At 42.1% G+C, this 23,675-nt stretch overlaps 1 protein-coding gene across 3 annotated transcripts in view; it reads left to right on the top strand.

The window, feature by feature from the left end:
- FOCAD (focadhesin) overlaps positions 1 to 23,675 on the top strand; it is a 190,689-nt gene that overhangs the window by 114,065 nt on the left and 52,949 nt on the right. For all 3 annotated transcript variants that reach the window (XM_045020370.1, XM_045020372.1, XM_045020371.1), the window contains exons 16-21: positions 1,711 to 1,845; positions 4,464 to 4,514; positions 5,097 to 5,180; positions 7,570 to 7,699; positions 11,548 to 11,736; positions 12,273 to 12,394. In XM_045020370.1, coding sequence (XP_044876305.1) covers positions 1,711 to 1,845; positions 4,464 to 4,514; positions 5,097 to 5,180; positions 7,570 to 7,699; positions 11,548 to 11,736; positions 12,273 to 12,394 — 711 coding nt within the window. The remainder of the gene's footprint in view (positions 1 to 1,710; positions 1,846 to 4,463; positions 4,515 to 5,096; positions 5,181 to 7,569; positions 7,700 to 11,547; positions 11,737 to 12,272; positions 12,395 to 23,675) is intronic.

Raw genomic sequence — 23,675 nt, 5'->3', positions numbered from 1 at the left:
TGAGAGAGTTTGTTCTCTCTTGCCCTATGCCTTCTCTTCCTGCCTGGCTCCTGTTCCTGTGTGTTACTTTATTTCAATCTCTCCTGGTCATATGGCCTCTTTCTTTCTACTCCTAGTAAGTTTCCACTGTTCCTACCTTCCCTGTTCCCTTCAGAGGAATCAGCTGCTAAACTTATTTTCTAAAGAGGCAGCTCACCCATTGTGCTGAGATGTTTGCACCTAAATAGGTTCAGTAGCTCCAGAGAAGCATTCTATTGTATTGTCAGGGCTTCTACAGGGCTTGTCAGCAATGGTGGGTCCACATACATATAGGCATTCCTAATACGGCCCCAATTCATCACAACATACATTTCAGAATCTAACTTAATTCTCAGGAATTTCTGTTTTTCTTTCTGCAGACATTAGATTGGATCAGGATCCTTTTTGTTAAAGTGTTATCCCCCTCATTGGCTTTTGGTTTTCAGTGATTTCTAATCTCTTTTCATAAGTGTTGACCTCTGAATCCAGGTGACCTATCCTGCAAGTTGATGGAAGCTTTCAACTTCCATTTACATTCACTGGGGTTGAGGGGTGCTTGTCACCTTGCCACACTCCCCCTTTCCCCCAAGTTAGTTAACTAAATGGACATGTTTTCTGGTTTATTTTCTGCTCTTTACATGGCACAGAAGCCTGCAGTTTATTCTATTTAGTTAACCATGTTGCCAAATCACAATATTTGGTGTTTCTCTGAAAGCCACAGTGGTCAGAATCAAGAGATTGCATGAAAACCTTTTACCTTTTTTTTTTTTAAATTAAATTTTCCAGCCGCGTTGGTTGCAGAGAAAAGTTTTTGAAAAGGTGAAGCAAGTGCATCCGAAGGACTCAGAAGCCAGAAAGCATATGCTCTTCCTCCTCATCCCTCAAATTTATTATTTAAAAGAAATCCCATGATTTTTAAGCCTATTTCAGGGTTTTGGAGTGCTTGACTTTCATGATTTTTGAAAGCTTGCAGTTGGAAATACTCTTGGTATTGTCTATAAAGCAGAGTTAGTGTTGTTTTACAGGGTTCTGGCCTGCTCTCTATTGCACTGAAGCAAGTTGGTTCTGAGAAGTTTATCTGTAGTGGGGTGTGACTCAAAAATACTTTTTTATGCTTATTTTGCCATGATACTTTAGGTTTTTGAAAGATTTTAGGCCCCAGCAGTATTTGCCCCCCTTCTGTCTGTTCAGTAAACGTCTCAAGATTTGGTTGGCTTTAGTGATTTAAAAGCATTCTGTTGTGCTGAGCTCCGATGGAGTGTGGCTGCTCCTGCTCGCAGCCTCCTGCACTCCCACATTCAGCTTGATTTTAAGCTAGCTAGAACAAATGAAGTAGGGTAATTGTGACACATCTTGCAATTAGCTAGTTCATGTGCACAAGCATGATGATCTCTTCCTGCTGGTCCAGGGAGCTCTGGAAACCATAAGTTCTTTTTTGCCTTCCCTCCATAAAGACACCACGTTTCAAACAGCTGAATTATCTGGAGAGATGTTATTTACTGTTGTTACATGACATTGCTTAATGTATTGTGAGACTGTTAATAAGTGAAGTCTTAACATGCTTGCCATATTTATAATGTGTCCTATATTAATTCCTGTTTCAGCATAGATTGGCAGAAAAGTGCTGAAACGAATATTGTGATATGCAAGTTGAGACCTCCAGTACTAATGATGCATTCATTTCCCTTGCAGGTCGTTTGTATTCGCTCTACGTGGAACGCACTCTCACCAAAGTTGAGCTGTGACACCCGTCCACTCATTTTAAAAACACTGAACGAATTGTTTGGCCTGGTTCCTTCATTAACAGTGAATACAAATGAGTATGAGGTATGTGTCCCAGATCTAAAGTGTATTTTTTCTCTTAGTGGCAGCTTTAAATGTGTCTGCTCATTTAGGGATGTTCCAAGTCACTCTCCTGACTTATAATTAGCTGTATCTTTACATTTAAATAGCACTTTGTTTTCAAAGGGCTTTAGAAGCATTAGCTACTTAATCCTTAATAAGTACATACCTGTTAACCTCCCACCACTGCAGAGCTGGACAGGGGCTCCCTTCACTCAGAATCCTGGACACGTAGTCCACGATGTTCTCTTTGAGGTACAAATAAAGTTTTGGGGCTTTTTTGAAGTAATATTTTCAGTTGCTCCCTCCTCCCCCTTTTTCCCAATGTGACCAATGAATGAATGTGAGGATGGTGGCAGCCATTTCCTCTGGTAATTGAGTGACACAAGGGGTGGTTTTGTCTTATAGCTGCCACAGACTTAGGAATGAATGAAGGGTTGAGCTTTTGTCTAGATGCATGTGTGCCTCTCTGCTCATCCTGATTTTTGTGACAGGGCGTGGAGAAGAACAGGATAGCCATAGAGCTCCACTGAGGATTGAATATGGGGTGTACTATCAACAGCACTTGGATACAAATATGATAGGTGCCCTAGGAATACTTCAGATAGATCAGCATGTTGATGATATACAGTTGTGTACCTCTTGCCCTACAAGAGGATTGTTGGGGATTAGTCCTGCTTTGAGCAGGGGGTTGGACTAGATGACCTCCTGAGGTCCCTTCCAGCCCTGATATTCTGTGATTCTATGAAACCTTGTTAGCTCAGTCTACACCAGAACAGTGCTTTGGTTCTGCCACTGAGCTGTATGGCTCTCATTTCCTTCGTAGAAGCATAATTCCCAGGCAGGTTGCCAGATTAAGCGTTTTGGCATTTTATTTTCAGCCACTCAGCAGTGTATGGAAAGCCACCTGTGCTTTTGTAACTACTCAACCCTCTTAACAAAACTTTTATCAAATCTTTTCCTTTGCTTCTATTTCTTCTCAAGTGCAGACGTTCCACCGTTATGCCTTATATTGGCAAGTTACTGTCCTGTTGCTGTTGTGAACTCTAGACAATAGAACTCTCATCCCTTTGATATCTGTTTAATTCTTTCTCTTCCCACTTTTCTTTTTCATATATGTTGTTTTATTTTAACAGCTGTTAGCCATTTCATAGAGAACCTTTCCACTTTTTCTCCTACTTTGGAGTATCCGCTGTGTTTGGCTTTGATTTTGAGGTTGGAGGGGTGGGGGTTTTTTTAATTGTACTATTACTTTCATTGTGTTCGATCATGTTTTTTTCTTGTATTAACTTTTACATCCCATCAAAACAAGTCTGAGTGCACTTTGAGCATTTAATAGGCCAATACGAGGTGGGCAAACTACGGCCCTGGGGCCGCATCCGGCCCTTCAGATTTTTTAATTCAGCCCTCGAGTTCCCATCGGGTAGCGGGGTCTGGAGCTTGCCGCGCTCCAGCCAGGGAGCGAGGTTGGGGGCTTACCCTGCTCTGTGCGTGCCGTGGCTCCCAGAAGCTGTGGCATGTCCCCCCTCTGGCTCCTACATGTAGGGGCAGCCAGGGGGTTCCGTATGCTGCCCCTGCCCTAAGCATCACCCCCGCAGCTCCCATTGGCTGGGAACTGAGGCCAGTGGGAGTTGTGGGGGTGGTGCCTGTGGATGGGGCAGTGTGCAGAGCTGCCTGGCCATGCCTCCACATAAGAGCCAGACAGGGGACATGCTTGAGGTAAGCGCCACCCGGAGCCTGGACTCTGTCCCCCTCCTATGCTCCAACCCCCTGCCCCAGCCCTGATCCCCCTCCAAACCCGTCAGTCCCAGCCCGGAGAACCCTCTTACACCCCCAACCCCTCATACCCAGCCACATCCCGGAGCCTGCACCCCCAGCTGGAGCCCTCACCCCCCACCCCAACCTCCTGCCCCAGACTGGAGCCCCTTCCCACACCCTGAACTTATTTCTGGCCTAACCCCAGAGCCCGCACCCCCAGCAGGAGCTCTCACCCAATCCCACACCTCAGCCCCCAATTTTGTGAGCATTCATGGCCTGCCATACAATTTCTATACCCAGATGTGGGCCACGGGCCAAAAAGTTTGCCCACCCTTGGGCTAATAAATCAAAGGATAGGTGTGAAAATCCACCTTGAGTCTCCTGCAGTGACATTTTTTGTTAAACTATTTTTGCTTGTGCATACACTCCCTTTCTCTGTTTGCTCTTCCATGTAGACAGACTTTAAAAGATGAGAGCCCCCATCCTGCAAATGCAGGCATTGACTTCACGAGACTACATGCATTCTTAAAATTAAGCACATACATAAGTGTTTGCAGGACTGGAGCCTTGGTTTGTATTTTTATAGAATAGTTTCTACCACCTAAAGTATTATAAAGATGGAGATAATCTAAGATACAGTATCTAGGTATTTTTACTGCAGCCATCTCCATGGTATCTAAGTGCCTCACTGTAAAAAATCCATAATGCTGAATGTACAGTACATTTTCAATTGCTGATAACTGCTGATAACTCCTTGCTTCAGTTTTGTCCATATAACTTAATTAAATAGAAACTGAATAGCCCAATGTGCCGGTCTATAACTAACTATTTTTTAAATTTTATAGAAATTTAAAGCTCAAGTTGTCAGCTCACTTTGGAGCCACACTCAGAGCAAGGTAAGTGAGGTGCCAGGAAAATGTTAATTAAGGTGGGCAGTGGGATACATTAAGGATTCCCCTCGTACCTCTTTGAAGATATTGGTATCAGTGTCATTTATTTATTTATTTTCTGCAATATTTTCTTGCCTGTCAGTGCTGAGTTCTTTCACTGATCTTGGCGTTTGTGAAGGGAGGTAGACTGACAACCTTGGAGACAAATTTTTCTGCTTCTCCTCAGAGCCAGGACAGTGCAGTCAAAACCACTTGAAGCTTCCCCATATTGCCTGCATTTCCCCTATATGTCTTAGCCTTGGCCTGGTGGAGTCCACTCTTAGAGTGAGAGGATTTCCATTAATAATAGATCTCTGTTGAGACTACCAACAAGGGTGTTGATTTTGATAGTGGATTTCCCCCAATTGTGCTTTATTGATTGAGTATAGGCTTCACAGGAGACTTCATTACATATAACAAAGACATTCATAAGAGTTCAGCACTCAACTGTTAGTGGATAAACTCTCTTAGTTTAGGGGATAACCAAATGAGTTCTGTCTCCACTATGCAGCAATAATGCCTTCTATGCTTGTGATATTTTTTTCCTAGGATTCCACTGTAGCAATTTCAGCATATAAATCTCTGTCAGAATTTGGTTCTGAAGAACACACCATCCTTCATCTTCCTGAACAGGTAGACATTTTGTACTTTAAAGAGTGAGAGTATGCGCCACTTCTTTAGAAATGAAATGGAAAAGGAAAGAGCAAAACCACAGGAAAGGAGAGGAATACTTGTTCGCTAGCCCAGATGAACTAACAAACAGCAGAATCAGAAGCAAAATGACCCACCATAGCGATGTAGCTGGTTGTTGCTCCTCAGTAAAAGGGACAGTTACCAGAGAGTGCTGGGATAAGCTCCTGAGAGAGGGAGAATGCTAACTGAACAGTTCAGTGATGCCTTTGTGATCAGAGAGAAGGCAAGTTTTATTACTTCATTCATTAGTAAGTGGGGCTACACAGGTGAGAGAGGGTCCTTGATTTGTATCTTTTGTTATTCTGAGAGTGTTTGGGACCAGGCTTTGAATTATAGGGAAGTAGTTAGAGAGACAGACTCTGTTGGAAGTTGTATCAAAGTAATAATCCCTGAGCTCATGCTTAATACCCAGGCCGGCTCCAGCTTTTTTGCTGCCCCAAGCAGCGAAGGAAAAAAAAAAAACTGATTGAGCCGCCGCCAAAGTGGAAGAGAGGGACTGAAGGACCCGCTGCCGAATTGCTGCCGGAGATCCAGATGTGCTGCCCCAATAATGGACGGAGTGCCGCCCCTTTCTACTGGCCGCCCCAGACACCTGCTTCCTTTGCTGGTGCCTGGAGCCAGCCCTGCTTAATACCTCAGTTTGAGACAAACTTGCCTATTTAGGTAGTAGGTGTTTGTTTTGAATCAAGATAAAATCTTGATCTGTAAAAGCAGCAAAGAGTCCTGTGGCACCTTATAGACTAACAGACGTATTGGAGCATGAGCTTTTGTGGGTGAATGTCATGCATCCGATGAAGTGGGTATTCACCCACGAAAGCTCATGCTCCAATACGTCTGTTAGTCTATAAGGTGCCACAGGACTCTTTGCTGCTTTTACAGATAAAATCTTGTCTTCCTGTGTTCCATATACTTTTAAGGTACTTTTCCTCCTTTTGGGGAGAGGCAGATGGAAAGAAAATTATGTTGTTTGTTTCATGGCTTTATGTGTATGTAAAGGACTGTTTCCTCTTACATTTTACCCTGCAAAATTCCTAACTCAATACATGTACACAGTGGAAGAGTACACGGAGACTCTCATGTAAGAGTGTAGGAAGTAATGGGTAATCACTACTACTTTATGGTTCTGGTAAATACTTCTGTATGTTTCGATTTCCTACATTATTACATAATTGGCTCCATATGGTGCTATGGCTGTATATCATGAAAATGTAATAAACAGATTTTTTTAAGAGAGACCATACTTTATGGAAACTTGTGAAGAAATGTTCAGTGAATACCTGATGAAGAGCTCTGTGTAAGCTTGAAAGTTTGTCTCTCTCACAAGCAGAAGTTGGTCCTATAAGAGATATTACCTCACCCACCTTGTCTCAGGGGTCGTCTACACTACTGCACTATATTGGCGCAGCTGCCCCATGTCCAGTGAAGACATGTTATACCGAGGGGAGAGCACTCTTCTGTTGGCATAATTACTGCACCTCAATGAGAGGCAGGAGCCTGGTAATCAGGAGAGCATCTCCTGCAGACATAGCGTGGTCTGGACACTGCTTTAAGTTAATGTAATTTATGTCACTCGGGGGTGTCATTTTCACACCCCTTAGCAACATAACTTACATCAACTTAAGTGGTAGTGTAGACAAGCCCTTAGTGAACACCTACAAATGAAAAGGGAAGGCATTTTGTCACAAAAGAAGATACAAATTAAGGACAGATCTCTAAATGCTAGTGCAATAATAATATATCTCTGTGTGCTGGCACATAGGCAATATCCTGGTAATTGAACCTGGTATAATGTCCCATCAGAAAATGTAGAAGATTAGTATGTTTGTTTATTTAAAGGCTTAATCAGTTAGAAACACGTTGCAGATTTTAGTGTAATGAAAAGAACTAAAAACACTTTTGTTCCTATTAGAAATGTGCTTTATAGGTTGAATATCAATACAAACATAAAATATTTTCTTTTCCTGAAATGTTACAGAAGGGTCAGACTAAGTCAAATCCAAGGCCCGCTAGTACTACAGATACTTCCATTCAGTCCACAAATGCCTTGATTATTTTTTACCACTAATGATATTTTGGAATTTATATGGCTCACTGCTTTTATAAGCCTATTGTGATCTATATACACTCTTCAGCCTGGTAGAAGAAAGACATTCAGTTGATCAGTTTCAAGACTTAAATTCATTAACCTGGAGGGCATTCCTTACTGAAATAGTGATCCTTATCTTTGTCACACTGGACCTTGAAACTAAACATGGATTAAGAGGCAATGTTCATTTCTATTTTTATTTTTCTTTTGTTTTGTTTTATTGCTGCCTTTGTCATCCTTCAGGCAAGACCAGAAGTTGGTCCATCAGAAGAGATGGACATAAATGAAGAGGAGGAGAAGGAGGTGGATCTTTCTGTTCCTGGCTCTTCATATATCAAACTGTTGTCGCTAACTCTTCCTTCTGTTTTGCCAGGTAGAGCACTTTCATAAGTGGAAGCTTCTATACAGCTTTAGAATCTGAGTGATGCTATATGGGTATAGAGTTCTACCTGTATGAAGAGACTTGTGGGATTGAGACCTTATTTTGTTTATCTTCCATACAAATTATATCCTAAAACACTTCACCAATTTAAATAATAGTGACATTAAGAGCTCCTGGCAGTGAATAAAGATGTTTTCAAGGATGTTACTTAAGAATTCTTGTTGTAAATGCTATTCATTTTTTCTCTTTTCTGTAGTTATATAATTGGTTACAAGTTACTATATTTCAAATACTTGTTCGCTAATTATGATATAGGCCTAACATAGAGAACTGAAGGACAACATTTTAAGGCAATTCTGAATTTTGAACGAAAGTAAAACAGCAGGAAATAAATTTATAAATCCTGTAACTTTGTATTTGCTTCATGTAAGTTATACTCTTTGATATTTTTTCCAGATAATGTATATGTGAAGAGGGTGCATAGTGCTCTGAATAACTTAAAATCAAATCATTAAGTAAAATCAAATATTAAGACATTATGCAGTATAAAACATAGTTAATTAATAAAGGTGTGAATATGAAAAATAAGAGTAACGATAAGCATTAGTGAGACTTAAATAGGTATAAAGAGATACTCCCATGGCTGACAGGTTCATTTTGATATCTGTACAACTGATTCATCTTAAAAATAACTCTTATTTTTAAAATGTTCACTTAATTATAGTGTTAATGCTAGCTATCCACTAGAGTCAGCAGTGCAACAGTCACAGGACTGTAAGCTCCTTAGGACAGGAACCATCTCTTTTTATGTGTTTGTATAGTTCCTAGCACAGTGAGGTCCTAGTATATGAATGTGGTCCCTAGATACTACCATAGTATAAATAATACATCTTTATGTAATATTTCTTTTATGGGAACTTCTCCCACTTGCATCTGGGGAAGGAGACCATCTTCTGGTCCTCAAGTCCTTTCATTAGGAATCAATTAGGATTGACCGGGACCTGTGTGGACTCTCAAGGAGGTATCAGACTGGAGGATATATGCTGCTTCCATGTGGGGAAGCACTTTCCATACTCTGAATGTAAGGCATTAGTCCGCTTAGGAAACTTTACAGGGAAACCCTAAGTAAGCCATTTAAACTAATGAGAACAGTGCTTGCTGTCAAAGACACAAATCTGGGCAAGTACACCCGGAGTGACGTTGTTTAGCTTAACAGGAGGCCAGGAAAACTGAAAATAAGATTTTTTTTAAAAGGGCTATTTGTAGAAAAGGGCTATTTGTACAATAGTCAGGGCTATTGACATGGATGAACAACTCTAGTGATGGAGTAAGATATTGGGTGCCCAAAGCAATGATAGAGATCTCTCAGAGACCACTAAAACTTGTGTACAGATGAGGTTGTGGAACCTGGTCTAATTGAACAGCTGTTAAATGTTACCAAGATCATTCGCAGTTTCCTTGCTGCTGGCTAAGATGGCAACCCATGGGAAGGTATAGACCAGCAATCCCTATTTCCCTGATGTCCTTGCTAATGGGTACCATGTTGACTGGAGCTTCCAGAGGATGATTTTTACGAGCTCTGGCTGAGACCTCTGTTCTCCTTGGGCTTCTCTGGATGATTCCCTTAACTCAGAACTTTCTCTTCTCACCTTCCTCTCCCCTCTCTTCGTGGGGGAAATTCTTTCCTAGCCTCCATATGCCACTTCTGGAGGAGATGAATTCTTACTGAGAGAAGAAGAAGAATCATAGATTATTAGGGTTGGAAGGGACCTCAAGAGATCCTCAAAGCAGGACCAATCTCCAAATCCCTAAATGGCCCCTTCAAGGATTGAACTCACAACCCTGGGTTTAGCAGGCCAATGCTCAAACCACTGGTAACTGGAGGTAAATCCAGAGTTCCAATCAAAAGCCAGTTTCTCTCCTGGACTTCATGTTGAATGTGGGATTGTCTGTCCATGAGCCTTCCTCTGCTCTGGAGGGCAAAACTGTCTTTGCTCACAAACAAATCCATTGGGGTTACCTCAGTTACACAGCTGAAAGGAAAAATACTAATAAACCCATAGACTTTTTGCAACTTTTTACCACATTTCTTATTTACTCTCTTAGCATCTACATTTGTGTGAGCCAAAGGAAACAGAAATTGGGAAAACTTCACTTCTCTGAGCTCCTTGGGGCCCAGCAACACTGTCAATTTCAGCTGCTAAGCTGTGTTATCTCTGTACTCCCATTGCTGGCTCTGTTTCTGTGAGGACAGAAAGAGAATCAGCAATGGGAGTAGAGAGATAATACCGTCTGCACACACAAAGCATCCATGTTTTCATTAAACCAATTTAATCCTTGATTGTTATTTGGTGGGTGTCATATGCAGTCTAGAAACTTGTACCTTTTTTAAAAAAAAGTTCATCGCATACAACACAATGTCATGTATGTACATTTTAAAGGACAGCAGTTGAATCCATTTTTTTCTTATTCAGTCAGTGGTAGATGTGTAGTGCCTGTTTTTCTTCGGGTTTGTACCAGCCCTTAAAGTATGATTCATTATCATTTGCTTCAGAATCAGGTGGTCTTTCATGAAGTTTAGCTAGGTTTCCCTGTTTGGTTTATGCCTGGCATTCTGGATCATTAGGTTGCATTTATTTGCTATTGTGATTAGAAATAGCAAACTCATTGATAGGCATTTTGAAAGCAACAAGTTCTTTGTTATAACCAGTTTTAAAAAAAGCTTGGATTTAAAGAAATCTATGATTAGACATTGTAATAATGATTAGCCATGGACAGACACCCAGCTGCCTAGGTACACATTTATCTCTAAAATAAGGATCTCTTTTATGACATTTTGTAGTCTTTTTCTCATTATACTGTTAATAAAACAAATAAGAAATGAAAAAGAAGGAAATGCTGCTAAAATAATGGGTACTGACTGAAAATTACCAAAGTAAGGAAGTTCCAGGATAAGATGTGTCTTTCCATTAACTTGTTCCAAGGTACCTCAGGTATTGCCAGGATCTCAGAAGAGTGGGTAAATGCTCTTTCAAGCCATATATGCTCCAATTCTTAGGAAACCAGCATTGCATCTGGTTTGGGAACTTATACACCAGAGTTTCAAGAGTAATGTGGAACAGTTGTTATAAATCCTTTAAAACTTGGTCATATAATGAAAGCAATAACAGACTCTTAAATCTATCGGCATTGCCAGGTGCTGGTCTAATGTTGGCTTCATGTTGGGATGCAGTTACACTGCACGCATCAACCATAAGGGCTACTTTAATCTAACTTCGAAACCAAGCAATAGCATTACTTTACTACTTTACACCGTTGAACCCAGATAAAATATAAAAATCCCAAGTATGAGAGCATACCACCATATAAACAGTACCTACAACTGTGTTCAGAGAAATTATAGTACCAGTTGTTTATTTTTTATGGTGAAAAAGCCTGTAGGAAAAAACCTCATTTTCAAGGAACATTTTATTTACATTGACAAATGTAAATTTCAGTTTAATTTCTGATTGTCCCAGTTTGTGACTGTGTCATTAGCGTAACAAACAAAGAACACATTGATCAACAGCACTGAGAACAGTTCAGGCTATTTTTCTTCTGAGTTTGAGCATCTGACATCACTTATTCATAGCTTCCTGAGCTGCAGTTTGAGTGGAGGAGAACATAGAGTCAGGAAGACTTGCCAGGAGTTCTAAATCCCTGACCTTGGAGCTTTCATCTGAACGTGTAGTTGCTAGTTTAGTTAAGCATAACTGCCCTGAAGCTGTGGTTTTGGGTTTGTTGGGATTTTTTGGCCTCTCTTCAGCCCGTGACCTTTTTCTTCCATCCACTTCCTCCAGCTTTTGAAGAGTTTGGGGCATCACTTGTGAAACAGGAGATGTCCAACATGCCCCGTGGAGTGTATCATTCTGCCCTGAGAGGAGGGGCCACGCGCTCTGATCAAGGAAAGACCGTAGCAGGAGTTCCCAACTTCATGCTGAAAATGTATGAGAGGAACAAGCAGCCTGGCCTGAAGCCTGGCCTTGCAGGTGAGCTGCTCCTGTCATTGGTCACATCACTCCCTTGACTAATGTTTCAAAGTGTATGGTAGTTTTCTCTGAATGTGGTGTTGGCCTTGATTCAGAAAAGCTTGTCAGGACATGCTTAAGTCCAAACTTTTTCAGGACAGCATTTTAGCACATGATTAAAGTTGAGCATGTATTTACATATTGTCCTGAATAGCGATGTTTTCCTGAATGAAGATCCTAGAGTGCATCAGTTTATGCAACAATCATGTACTCTACAACACTAATGTTCCCTTTGCCCTTCTCCCTGCCTCTTCCTCAAAGTCTGAACTCATCCTCTAAGTGATGAGTCTTAAAACCCAGCAGCATTGGAAACATGAATCATTAAGTGACTCCAGAATGATTTTCCCCACTGGTCAGTGTCACTCTCATTTTAAAATGTAACTTTAGAAACATTATATGATCTTTCTTAAAATTTGTATTCAGCTGTTGTGCATGAAACTTTTTTTGCTCTATTTAGCAGTATTTTATGTTGATGCACTTATATGTTTTTTTTTAAGCTGGCATGTTGTTATGTTATGACCTTCCAATCCACATGGGCAAAGATGGCAAACCTATCAGTCGTTTTCTGGCTAGCAGAGGGCGCAATTTCCAACAGATGTTAATAGCTCTCATTCATGAGGTAAGCATTCTCGGCTTTTCTTCCCTTTTCAGAAATGTTGTGCTGCTTTCTCCTCCCTGCTCCCCACAGAGTCACATTTGCTTATTTTAATTAGGAAATACTAGCTACAAGCTATGCGATGTTTTAATGCACCATAATTAACTAAAGTTGCTGTGAGGGGCAATTAACGTGAATAGAACGTGTAAATACATTTAATAAAATACTCTCTTTGCTGAAATGCTCCCTCTGAAAATCGTTGGCGTAAATTGAAACTGACATTCTCCTTTTGCCCCTCCTCCTCTCAGTAGTGGTGCCTAATCAAGCTACAGTGCTCTAGTATTTTGGTGTGTCTGAACAACAATTATGGGATTCCACCATAGGGAGTGACCGCCGCCTCCTCGTTAGGGTAGTAATAACACAGCATATCTTTTAATTGTTTCCAAGTCCCTGGAATATTATGCTGATGTAGCTGATCCTATGCAGTGAACTTTGGTAAACTGGAGCTGTAACGTTTAAATTTGTGTGGTTTTGGAAAAGGTACAAGAAATGAACATCCAGTTAATCATTACAGAAAATAAGAAAGAGCTTGTTATCAAATCGTACAGGGAGTTTAGAATTATGGCATTACAGTTGATACAAAAACTGATCTTTGGAAACTGCAGAGACTGGGAAAATAAATAAGTAGCTAGACAAGAGCTTGGGAAATGAATGTTTGTTTCCCATTTTTCATGTCAGTTTGAGCATTTACTAGCACAAGTAGACGTGTTAGTCTCTGATTTCAGAGTTCATAAAAGAAAGAAGAGTTAATATGATAAATTTTCATTACTGGGGAGACTTCTTATGTGCATTTTAGGGTGAAGATTCTCTTCACAGGTCATAAATGGGAATGTCAGAATTATACAAGTCTATTCTGTCATGTGTTAGACAAGCAGGAGAGCATACATGATTATAAAAATATCTTTTGTAAAAAATCTAAGTCTGGGCCCAGAATAGCTCCTCTAGACATGGTAACAACATAGTGATAGATGTACATTTTAAAAGTGCCTTTAGAACAATGCCAAAAACTATTTCTTTATTCATGCAACAACAACAAAAATGTTCAGAAGACAGAACTGCCATGCTTGTTCCCTCTGTCCCTTGTACTGGAAGTAACCATTCTTCCTCATAAAAATAACTGGAAGTTATAATTATAGGTGAAGTTGGTAGTGCCAGCTATAGTCAAGGTTGAGCAACATGCTCTGTTATAAGAACATGTTTTCGGTTGTTTATAACTTTGCCAAATTTCATCTCTTTGGGCTGAAATTTTCCATGCCAGATGTCTGCGTGAGGCTGATTTTTTTTTAAAGTTTCAGCGAAACTTGTTTCTAAAGAATGAGATTAGGAATTAGGAAAAAAAATTGCTCATATTTTAAATAATGCTTAAACCCATTTCTTGAGCAGTTCTAGCTCCTCCATGTTTGGAGGCAGGACTTGCAGTTTGGCCAGGGATGTTGCCAATTTGGTCAGGGATGTGCCATTAAAAATTGACCAAGTTTTAAGGCTCCGAAGAATCTCAGTTCACACATGCTTCATAGAAACCTGCTAGTTGGCAGCTAATTTCTCCAAAGAATCCATCTGCACTGAGCATGCCCCAGCCCGAGTTGCAGGGGCAGAACAGTATTTTGCCTGCAGTTGCTCCTCTTGGCAGCCAGAACTGGCTGTGGTATCAGGCACAGGACCTGAAAGTAAGGAGTCTGTCTCCAGTGCCCTCAGCTTTCTCCCTTCTGGGCACAGGCAGTGTGGAGGAGGAGGAAACCTAACTGAAATGCAGAGGGCTGGGGAGTTTTGTGGGAGGGTAGAGATTGGGTCAAAGTCTGTGCAGGATAGATTGGGATCTGAAGAGGCAGGGAGGAATAGTAGGACTGGAAGCCAGGGGATGAAACGGGGACTGGGTAGGTGTAGAAGTTGGTATTAGGAGCCGGTGAAGTAGTGAGTGAAGATAGATTGGACAAAGAACTGTTTATGTCGGCGTGGGGAGATTGGGACTGAGTGGGCAAGATGACCAGGCTGAGAAGCCTGGGGGTGAGGAGAGGAAAAGGGGGTCCAAGGTAGGGAGATCGAGAGTTGGAATGGGAGTCAAGTTGGGGGAAAACGGGGATTCTGACAAGGAGCCCAGAGGGAGAGATTGAGACTGGGATGAGGAACCCAGGGCACACTTGGAGATTGGGGATGGGATGAGGAGCTAGGAGACAAATCTGGGACAAGTGCGGCCAGAAGGGGTCAAGCTTGGCAAGAAAAGGGGCAGAAGGCTCTGTGCCCACTTGAGAACACTCCAGAAGCTGGAATTAAGCCCAAGATTTCTGAGTGTCTGTATTCCTTTGCTGTCAGCAAATATCTGTGAAACCCACTGATAAAATTACTTTCAGCATGCTCTAGTGGCTGGTTCACATAGAAGATGACCTACAGCTGCTATCAGTTACTACAGCTGCTATCAGTTACTTCCAACTTACGGCCCATGGGCAATACACACTCACCAGAGCATTTTGTAAGGGCTGCAGGCTGCTTCAATACAGTATACTAATGGCTGATTCGTTAGCGTTTTGTCGTCATGTTTACATCATTTTAGTTTACAGAAGTGTGTAAATAAAGAATAGTGTACATAGAAGCAACATGTCTAAATACATACAAAACAAGCTGAACTTAAAATATAAATTAATAGTGGTGACTTTAAATCTTATTTTAATAAGTAGAATGTGTTTGGGCCACACAAGGTTGTACTTAGGTTTATGTGGCCCTCCTGTGGGTCAGACGTCTGTTCAGTGAATCTAACTGTTCCAACCCTGCTGATGACCCATGTGGGTGTCTGTGTGATGTCATATGATAGATTTTGGGTTTTTTTCAGTTTGTTTTATTAAAAAACCTTATGAAATCATCCATAAAAAATACTTTAAAAGAACATTAAGGTTGAAAAATCAAGCACTCAAAAGTTAGGAAATGCCTAATTAAGGTACTTCTTCGAGTGCTGTCTCTGTGGGTTTTCCACTTCAGGCGTTGGTGCGTCCCGGAATAGCTGCTCAGAGATTTATGGTAGCAATGACCACGCGGGTCGCCTTGCAGTGCTGCATGTAGCACATGCATGACCCAAGCCCTCCAGTTCCTTCTCAACTGTCCTCGGCTGAAGACGGAGCTCTGGGGCAGTGTTAGCACTCTTCCCTAAAACCATTAGAAAAATAGTTTAATTAGATAGTCAGATAGAAAGTTATAGTTAGTGTTAGTGTTACTTTATTGAAAAAAAAAAGTTTGATTTCATTAGCTACTTCCCCTCAGGGGATGGTTACCCGTTAAGATGCCTAGTTCTCCAGGCTTCAAACCCTGCGGCTCTTGCCGCGAAGCTATGCCCGTTTCAGATGGGCACTCATTGTGTGTATGCTGTCTGGATGAGAGGCATATCTCCCAAAAATGCCCCCACTGCAAAAATTTGAAAGCCAGAGCCTGACGTGACAGGGATCTACAGCTAAAAATTATTTTAATTGAGAAATCCCTCCAACCAGAGTCACACAAGTAGACTGCCTCCCTAGGCACTCCTCCAAATGGGTAAGGAGACAGACCCTCTGAAAGACCAAAAAAGACTTTTTTCTCCTCAGAGAGTACCATGAAAACAAAGATGGTCTCCTGCCAGATCACTACACTTGATGCCGACATATACTCAGGTGAGCACCTATGACGTTCCGAGCACCTCCGGCACTGCTGAGGTCCGAGCAAAGGAGACTGAGTTGAGGCACAGACAAAGACATGCCTCCTCCATGGCATCGAGTTCACTGGAATGGGACTCGACACCGAGCGTTTCCTCAGGTGCCATGCCTCTGCTCCCAGCACTGACCGCGCAGTCGGCATGGGTGGACAAAAACAAGTCGGCACCGGCCGCACCAACTAAACAGTTGCAGTATCGGTCAGCACCGATGCCGACACTGGTGAGCGCTGACCCTGGGACACCGATGGCCTGGATATCGGCACCGACACAGTCTCTGCTACACCAGAAAGGCTCGATGATATCGTTGACATTGCACTCCCTGATATTTGGTACCAAGGGCTCTCCAACAGGCTACGGAGGAGATCCCAACAGCTCTCATGACATTGCACAATCTTCCAGCAAAGATGAGGAGGACATGCTGGAGCAAAACACCTTCTCATCACACCACTCCTCACCGAAAGCACACCGCACACTGTAGAACCATATGGGACCAAGATACCACCAGATGACTCAACCATGGTGCGGATCACCGTGGATTTACCCCCCTATGGTCTTCCCCAGGCCATGGGCACATTGGGAACCCTGGGTATCTTAAAGGGGTCCACATCCCAGGCCTTCCACAGCGCACAGATGCAAACTGCGCTCTAATCCTGTGTCTCCCACACTGCAGCCCATGGAAGCTCAGGATGTAGGAGAGGACACAGAAACCGGCACAGACAAGAAACTACGTCTCCTGCTCACAATTCTTCCTCCCTAGAAGAGGCTATTATGCCCCCACTACCAGCTTCGGCGGATGATTTCAAGCAGTTTCAGGGCTGTTTAAGCAGGTCGCTCACAGCCAGGACATCCTGCTAGAGGAAGTACAGACAAACCAGCACAAGCTGGTACAAATACTACAATCATCATCTACCTTCAAAATCGCTCTTCCTATCAATGATGCCATCTTAGATCCAGCGGAGACCATTTAGCAGACACCGGCCTGAATTCCGCCAGCGTGCAAAAGAGCGGATAGAAAGTACTATGTAACCTCAAAAGGGGCAGACTTTCTCTTTGCACATCCACCCCCCAGCTCCTTAATGGTCAATGCTGCAAATCAACACGGCAAACAACCACAGTTTAAATCAACACCACAGGAGAAAGAGCACAAGAGACTAGACCTGTCTGGGCGTAAAGTGTACTCTTCAGGCACCCTACAATTCAGAGTGGCCAATTATTCCGCATTGTTGGCAAAATATTACTATGATAACTACAAGAAACTTAGCTTGTTCACAGCAGAGCTCCCAGAGGAGAAACAGTCACAATTTCAAGCCATCATCAATGAGGGTCAACTGATACCCAAAACAGCCCTACTGGCATCACTAGACACCATGGATATGGCAGCCAGAACCACGGCCACAGTCGTAGTAATGTGCTGGGCATCCTGACTATAGGCCACGGGTATACCCAAGGAACTCCAAACAAAGGTAGAAGACCTACCTTTCAATTGAGAAAAGCTTTTCTCAAAGTAAACTGATGAGGTGTTTCATTCGATGAAGGACTCTTGGGCCACCCTCTGCACTTTGGGGATATATATACCACCTGTGAAGAGAAGAAGGTACCAGTTGTATCAAAGAGTTAGAGACTCTTCTAACAGCCGGCAACAACATCAGCCTTACAACAATCAATGGCAACGTTCACAGCGTTGACGAATGCCCCAGTCACAGACGCCCACTTTCCAATCAGCTCCTCCAAAACCACAATTTTGAAAAGTTGGTCGAGGATTTGAACAACCTTCCTCACAAGACAGCACCTATGCCTGACCCATCTCCAATTTTTGGTCATTGACTTCTCCCTTTTTATCACATCTGGGTCTCAATAACATCGGATCAATGGATTTTAGAAATAGGTCGGGATATACCATCCCTTTACCTCTCGATCACCTAATCTACCCCCTTCCACATCCCTCTTCAGGGACCCTTCTCACGAGCACCTGTTAGTCAATCATCTTCTACAACTAGGTGCCATGGAATGAGTTCCATCAAAATTCAAAGGGAAGGGATTCTACTCCCATTATTTCCTGACCCAGAAGAAGAACGGTGGATGGAGACCTATCCTGGACCTAAGGAAGTTCAACAAGTTTGTACACTCCCAAAAGTTCAAAATGGTCACATTAGGCACGATTCTCCCAGCGCTGCAACAGGGAGACTGGTTTTTAGCCCTCAACCTCCAAGATGCTTATTTCCATATCACCATTCATCCCACTCACCGGAAATTTCTGCATTTCATGGTAGGACAGGAACACTTCCAGTACAGAGTACTACCATTCGGCCTATCCACTCCACCAAGAGTTTTCTCCAAAACCCTAGCTCTGGTAGCTAATGAACCCGAAGTCCCCCCATCACTATGAAGGGCACTGCTCTACAGTCACCTGAACTGGAGCACCCACAGGGACAGTACTCGAAGAAGAAGGGAAGGTTACTCACCTTGTGCAGTAACTGAGGTTCTTTGAGATGTGTGTCCCTGTGGGTGCTCTACTACCCGCCCTTCTCCCCTCTACTTCAGAGTTCTCAATAGGGACTCTGCGGTATAAAAGAAACTGGAGGACTCGGGTCATGCACGCACGAGTTACATGCAGCACCAACGGCACCGCGAGACCCGCGCAGGCACTGCTACATAAATCTCCGATCAGCGGTGCTGGGACACACCGACACCTGAAGTGGAGCAGCCACATGGACATACATCTCGAAGAACCTCTGTTACTGTACAACGTGACATTCTATGCATTCAAACAGTTGAATCAGGTATCTCTTTCCAGTGGCTAGGAGAGAGAGAGGGGGGGAGGTTTCCCTCCGATGAGTGGATCTGTATTTCCCCAGGGAACGTCTCTGGAAAGGGGAGTGGGAGGGGGAATATAGGGGTGTCTCGGCCCACGTAATCGACCGAGTGGTGGCAGCCTGAAGGAGACCTACCCTAGGATTTTGGGGTGGGGGGGAAGACATGCGGGTCCTCACTTTGAAACCGCCCAGTTTCAAGTGAGGGTAGACTCCTGACATAGAAGTGAGCTGTAGCTCACGAAAGCTCATGCTTCAATAAATTTGTTAGTCTTTAAGGTGCCACAAGTACTCCTGTTCTCTTTGTACAACGTGAGTAAACTTCCCTTGCCTGTGCAAACTCAACAAGGCCCCTTTGTGCATATGCATTCTGATACAGTCTTTAATTAGATTATCAGATACTATTTTTTCTGCAGGACCCCTACCTCATTAACTGCATAGGATGGACCATACCTTAGGGACCAATATATATAATACATTCACACAATGAAATTGAGGCACCATTTGTCACTTTTCAAAATATAATCCATATCATTTGTGTGTATGTGCATACTATATTTATTATTTTGTGTGTATTATGGTAGTGCCCAGGGACCAAGCAAGAACAGTACAAACCCAGAGTAATAGACAGTCTCTTCCCTGGAGAGCATACAGTATACACATAGAGCCTTGCACAGATACAAAATTTATATCTGCAGATGTAAAGCGGATATCTGCAAAGCTGCCAGACTCTACCAGGAACATTATCTGTTTTCTCTACCTCATGTGACTCTCTTATTCAAAATAACTGTAGTATTTTACTAAAGAAAGTGCTTAGAGTCTAACCTATGAAGCATGCTACTCAGCATTATAACATCTCCAAGGACACAGCCCTTAGCTAACATTAATGAAAAGACCTAAAATCAAAGTTAATTTGGGGGCAGCAAATATTAATTTATTTGATCCTTTATTGAAAAGATCAACCAAATAGTGCTCTGTGGTCATCTAATTGATTAGGGATTAGAGGTTATCAGTGTAATGATAACCACCGTGGCACATTCAGGTTTGTCATTTTCTAGAGACTTATTCTGGGCTCACCACTGTGAATATTTACTTGGGGAATTGCAGTAACTGTATGTGGAAAATAAGTTATGTAATTACATTTGTATTTTTGCATGTGGGTTTTTTTTTTGAAAACCGAGTTCCAAATTTGTGATGAGAAATGGGGCTTGAGGCCACCAAGTTTGTTGTGAGACTTATCCAATGTAGAGACTAATGAGGTTCTGCTCTGTGTGTGTGCATATCTGAGCAAAAGGTCTAGGTTATGTATCCGAGGAGGAGGAATATTATGTAAATCGTTCCATGTGCTCAAGTATTTATAAAACAAAAACAAGTAAAAAAAAAATAACGATTTTAGCTGCAGTTTAAATGTAACTATAACAATAGCACAATGGTAATTGCTATTAAATCTTAAGGGACTAGGCTGTTACTGTTTATCTCCTAGATGCTATCCTAGCTGAGGCATTGGATGCAGGTATAATATCTGTCAACAAGAGTAGATTAAGATGCAGGGATATTTTTTTCCCCATGTTATTTGAGCTGGTTTCTCATGGGAAGCAGAACATGCCTTCAATAAACAGTGGTGTGTTTGAAGTATCGTATTGCCCTTTACTGGTCACTAGTGACTTGAAGGAGAAGCTTGTCTCTCCCCCGCAAGAGTTTGAGCACTGTTTTATTGTTTGGTAAAGGAAGCTTGGCAATGTGCCTTTGAAAGAACATTCGAGTTACTGTAGTCACATTGGTCAAAGGTCATTTAAATCATGTGTGTCTACTTTATTATTTTCTAAAGGGCCCACCTCATGCATCTGGGCTGGTGTTGTGCAAGAAATCTCTTAAGGTTTAGTGCTATCACTTGGGCTAGACTGGCCAATAATTACCTGCTACTGTTTCAGCAGTTTGGAATCATTATCTATGATGGGCTTACAGGGAATAATCCCTTTTAGGCTTCACTTGTCTTTATTATGAAAATGAATCAGTAGGAATAGTCACATATGTTCACATCATGGCCCATATGTTTTGATGGTTCTGTAAATGTATGCTTTGGGTTAGATGCATTAAAGTTGTTAAGCATTTACTCCGCTGCTAATCTTTTATTTCCTTAATGGAGATGAAGTGGACTGTGTTCGTTACATATAAATGGTATCTGAGGCAGTCTTTTGGTACAAAAGTACAGTGGCATTTTAATTCCTGATTGCTGGAGTGTCTTTAAAACAAAGAAGGCCTATTAGAACCAAATTCTTTAGCATTATTATGTATTATTATTCTTATTTGTATTGTGATATTGCTATTGAGGTTTGGGGCCCACTTAGATTGTAAATTCTTTGAAGCAGGGACCACCTTTTTGTTGTGTTTGTACAGCACCTAGCACAATGGGGTCCTGGTCCATGACTGAGGCTCCCAGGTGGAGCCCTGTGTCGGACTAGCATAGAGCCCTGCAGCAGGACTAGGATCCCACAGGTCCTGCAGGACCCACTGCCATAATAGTGGGAATGGGATTTTAAAAAGTCCCACACAGGGCTTTACTCCTAGGCACCATCACAATACAAATACTAGATGATGATGATGATGCTTAGGCACCATGCACACACACATAATGACAAACAGTCCCTGCTCCAAAGAATTTACAATCTGAGTAAGCTCTTCAGTTGTACCATGATGAAATGTGTCTTTGTGAAACACAGGGAAGATCACCCCATGCTCATTTTTGTGCTGGTTTGGTTTTAGTATAATCACATAATTTAAAGGATTTATGCAGCCTAATGTCCTGTAACATCAGGAGTTATATTTGGGATATATAAAGTGGGAAAATTCAGAACAATAGCCCAAACTAGTTCTAGTATGCTCTTTTGTGCCTGGACAGTATTATCCTAAGTTCATATTGCCAAGAAACATACAAAATTAATAGGGTTTATTTTGCTATTCTCATAAAATGTAACGTGCCCTCTGCTGGCTATGTATCTGCAGTGGATCATAGAATATCAAGGTTAGAAGGAACCTCAGGAGGTCATCTAGTCCAACCCCCTGCTCAAAGCAGGACCAATTCACAACTAAATCATCCCAGCCAGGGCTTTGTCAAGCCTGACCTTAAAAACCTCTAAGGAAGGAGATTCCACCACCTCCCTAGGTAACCCATTCCAGTGCTTCACCACTCTCTGAGTGAAAAAGTTTTTCCTAATATCCAACCTAAACCTCCCCCACTGCAACTTGAGACCATTACTCCTTGTTCTGTTCATTCTGGATGAATGAACACTGTCCATAAAGGATGGTCCATAGCAGGGCAAATGCTGAGATAGAAAATTTATCCAAATCCCCTCTCTGGCTTGGGTTTTATTGCATGGCTTCTGGTTTTACCCAAATTGACACCAGTTTTACAGGAGTCTGTAGCTGCATTCTTGCTTCTCACTTTTACAAATAGTTAACTAAAAAAATACAAACCCAGAAAAGTACAAAACCATAGAGGGCAGCTCCTTCTGTATTTTCCCAGAGCTCCCTGCACAACTATTTTGCTTGTGTCTCATCTGACAGTGAAAACACCTTATTTTAAGGTGTTAAGCCTAAATAGACTGAGCTGCATGTAGCTGGCTCCCTGCTGGTAGTATCTACCTGAGTTGCTGCTGAATCTAAGCTGGAAATTCTCCTCAAAACTTCTGGCTGCCTGGCCTGGCAGGACCTTCCTAAGAACACCACTGGAGCAGGGTGTGGCAGAGCTCCATGATCCCTTGCAGAGGGTTCCAAAAGACCTGTCCCATGGTCGAATTCCAAAATTACATATTCACAAAGAATTTGCTAGTATTAGGGCGCTAGTTTGATCCAGCATCATCCAAGCCTGTTAGTACTTATAAATCCACAATGTTTCAGAGATCATCAGGATGGTACATCCAATGTTGAGGGTATTAAATCCACCAGGGCTCTGTATAAAAAGCTGTGGTCATCAAGCAAGGGAAAAGAAACAAAGCCATTTGACTTGAGTGTCCGACTTCTGAGCAAGAGTAAAGAACATCAGCCCTGACACTCTTGTCAACAGAGACTGAGAGTTATTCAAAGTAATACACCTCTACCCCGATATAACGCAACCTGATATAACACAAATTTGGATATAACACGGTAAAGCAGCGCTGCGGGAGGGGCTGCGCACTCCGGTGGATCAAAGCAAGGTCAATATAATGCGGTTTCACCTATAACACAATAAGATTTTTTGGCTCCCAAGGACAGCGTTATATCTGGGTTGAGGTGTAATTATTTAAAAAGAGCCACTAGAGAAGATTGGTGATCCTCTAATGAGGAAGGGACAAGATTAGAGATGTGACAAGACGGGCAAATAGCATCTTTATTAATACTGAGGTAGGGCGTTTGGTAGAAGAATGAGGATATGTTTTGGAGGTCAGAGGCTTTTCTGGAGTTTTTCCTTTTTTGTTATCTCCATTTGATTATTTAAAACTGCTGGCTGTTGGAGTTAATTTATGTGTGTTTTAATATTAATTTTGTCAGTGGTTATTGTAAGTCTGATTATTGGCAAGACACTCAGCTTTTGTGTGGGCATTGTTTTTAATGATCTAAATAAATAAAAATAAAGAACATCCCCTTTTTGTAGTCCATGAGGGAAGTAATGACATAAGACAAGGGAAATGCAAAAGAATCAAGGACAATTTGAGGGACGTGAGAAGATAAGATGTACTTGAACTCAGGTACTTATTGGTTATGCTTTCCATGCCAAAGGAAAGGA

The sequence above is a fragment of the Mauremys mutica genome, chromosome 6, assembly GCF_020497125.1.
Source record: "Mauremys mutica isolate MM-2020 ecotype Southern chromosome 6, ASM2049712v1, whole genome shotgun sequence".
NCBI lineage: Eukaryota > Metazoa > Chordata > Testudines > Geoemydidae > Mauremys > Mauremys mutica.
This window is presented reverse-complemented; position numbering and strand designations above follow the sequence as displayed.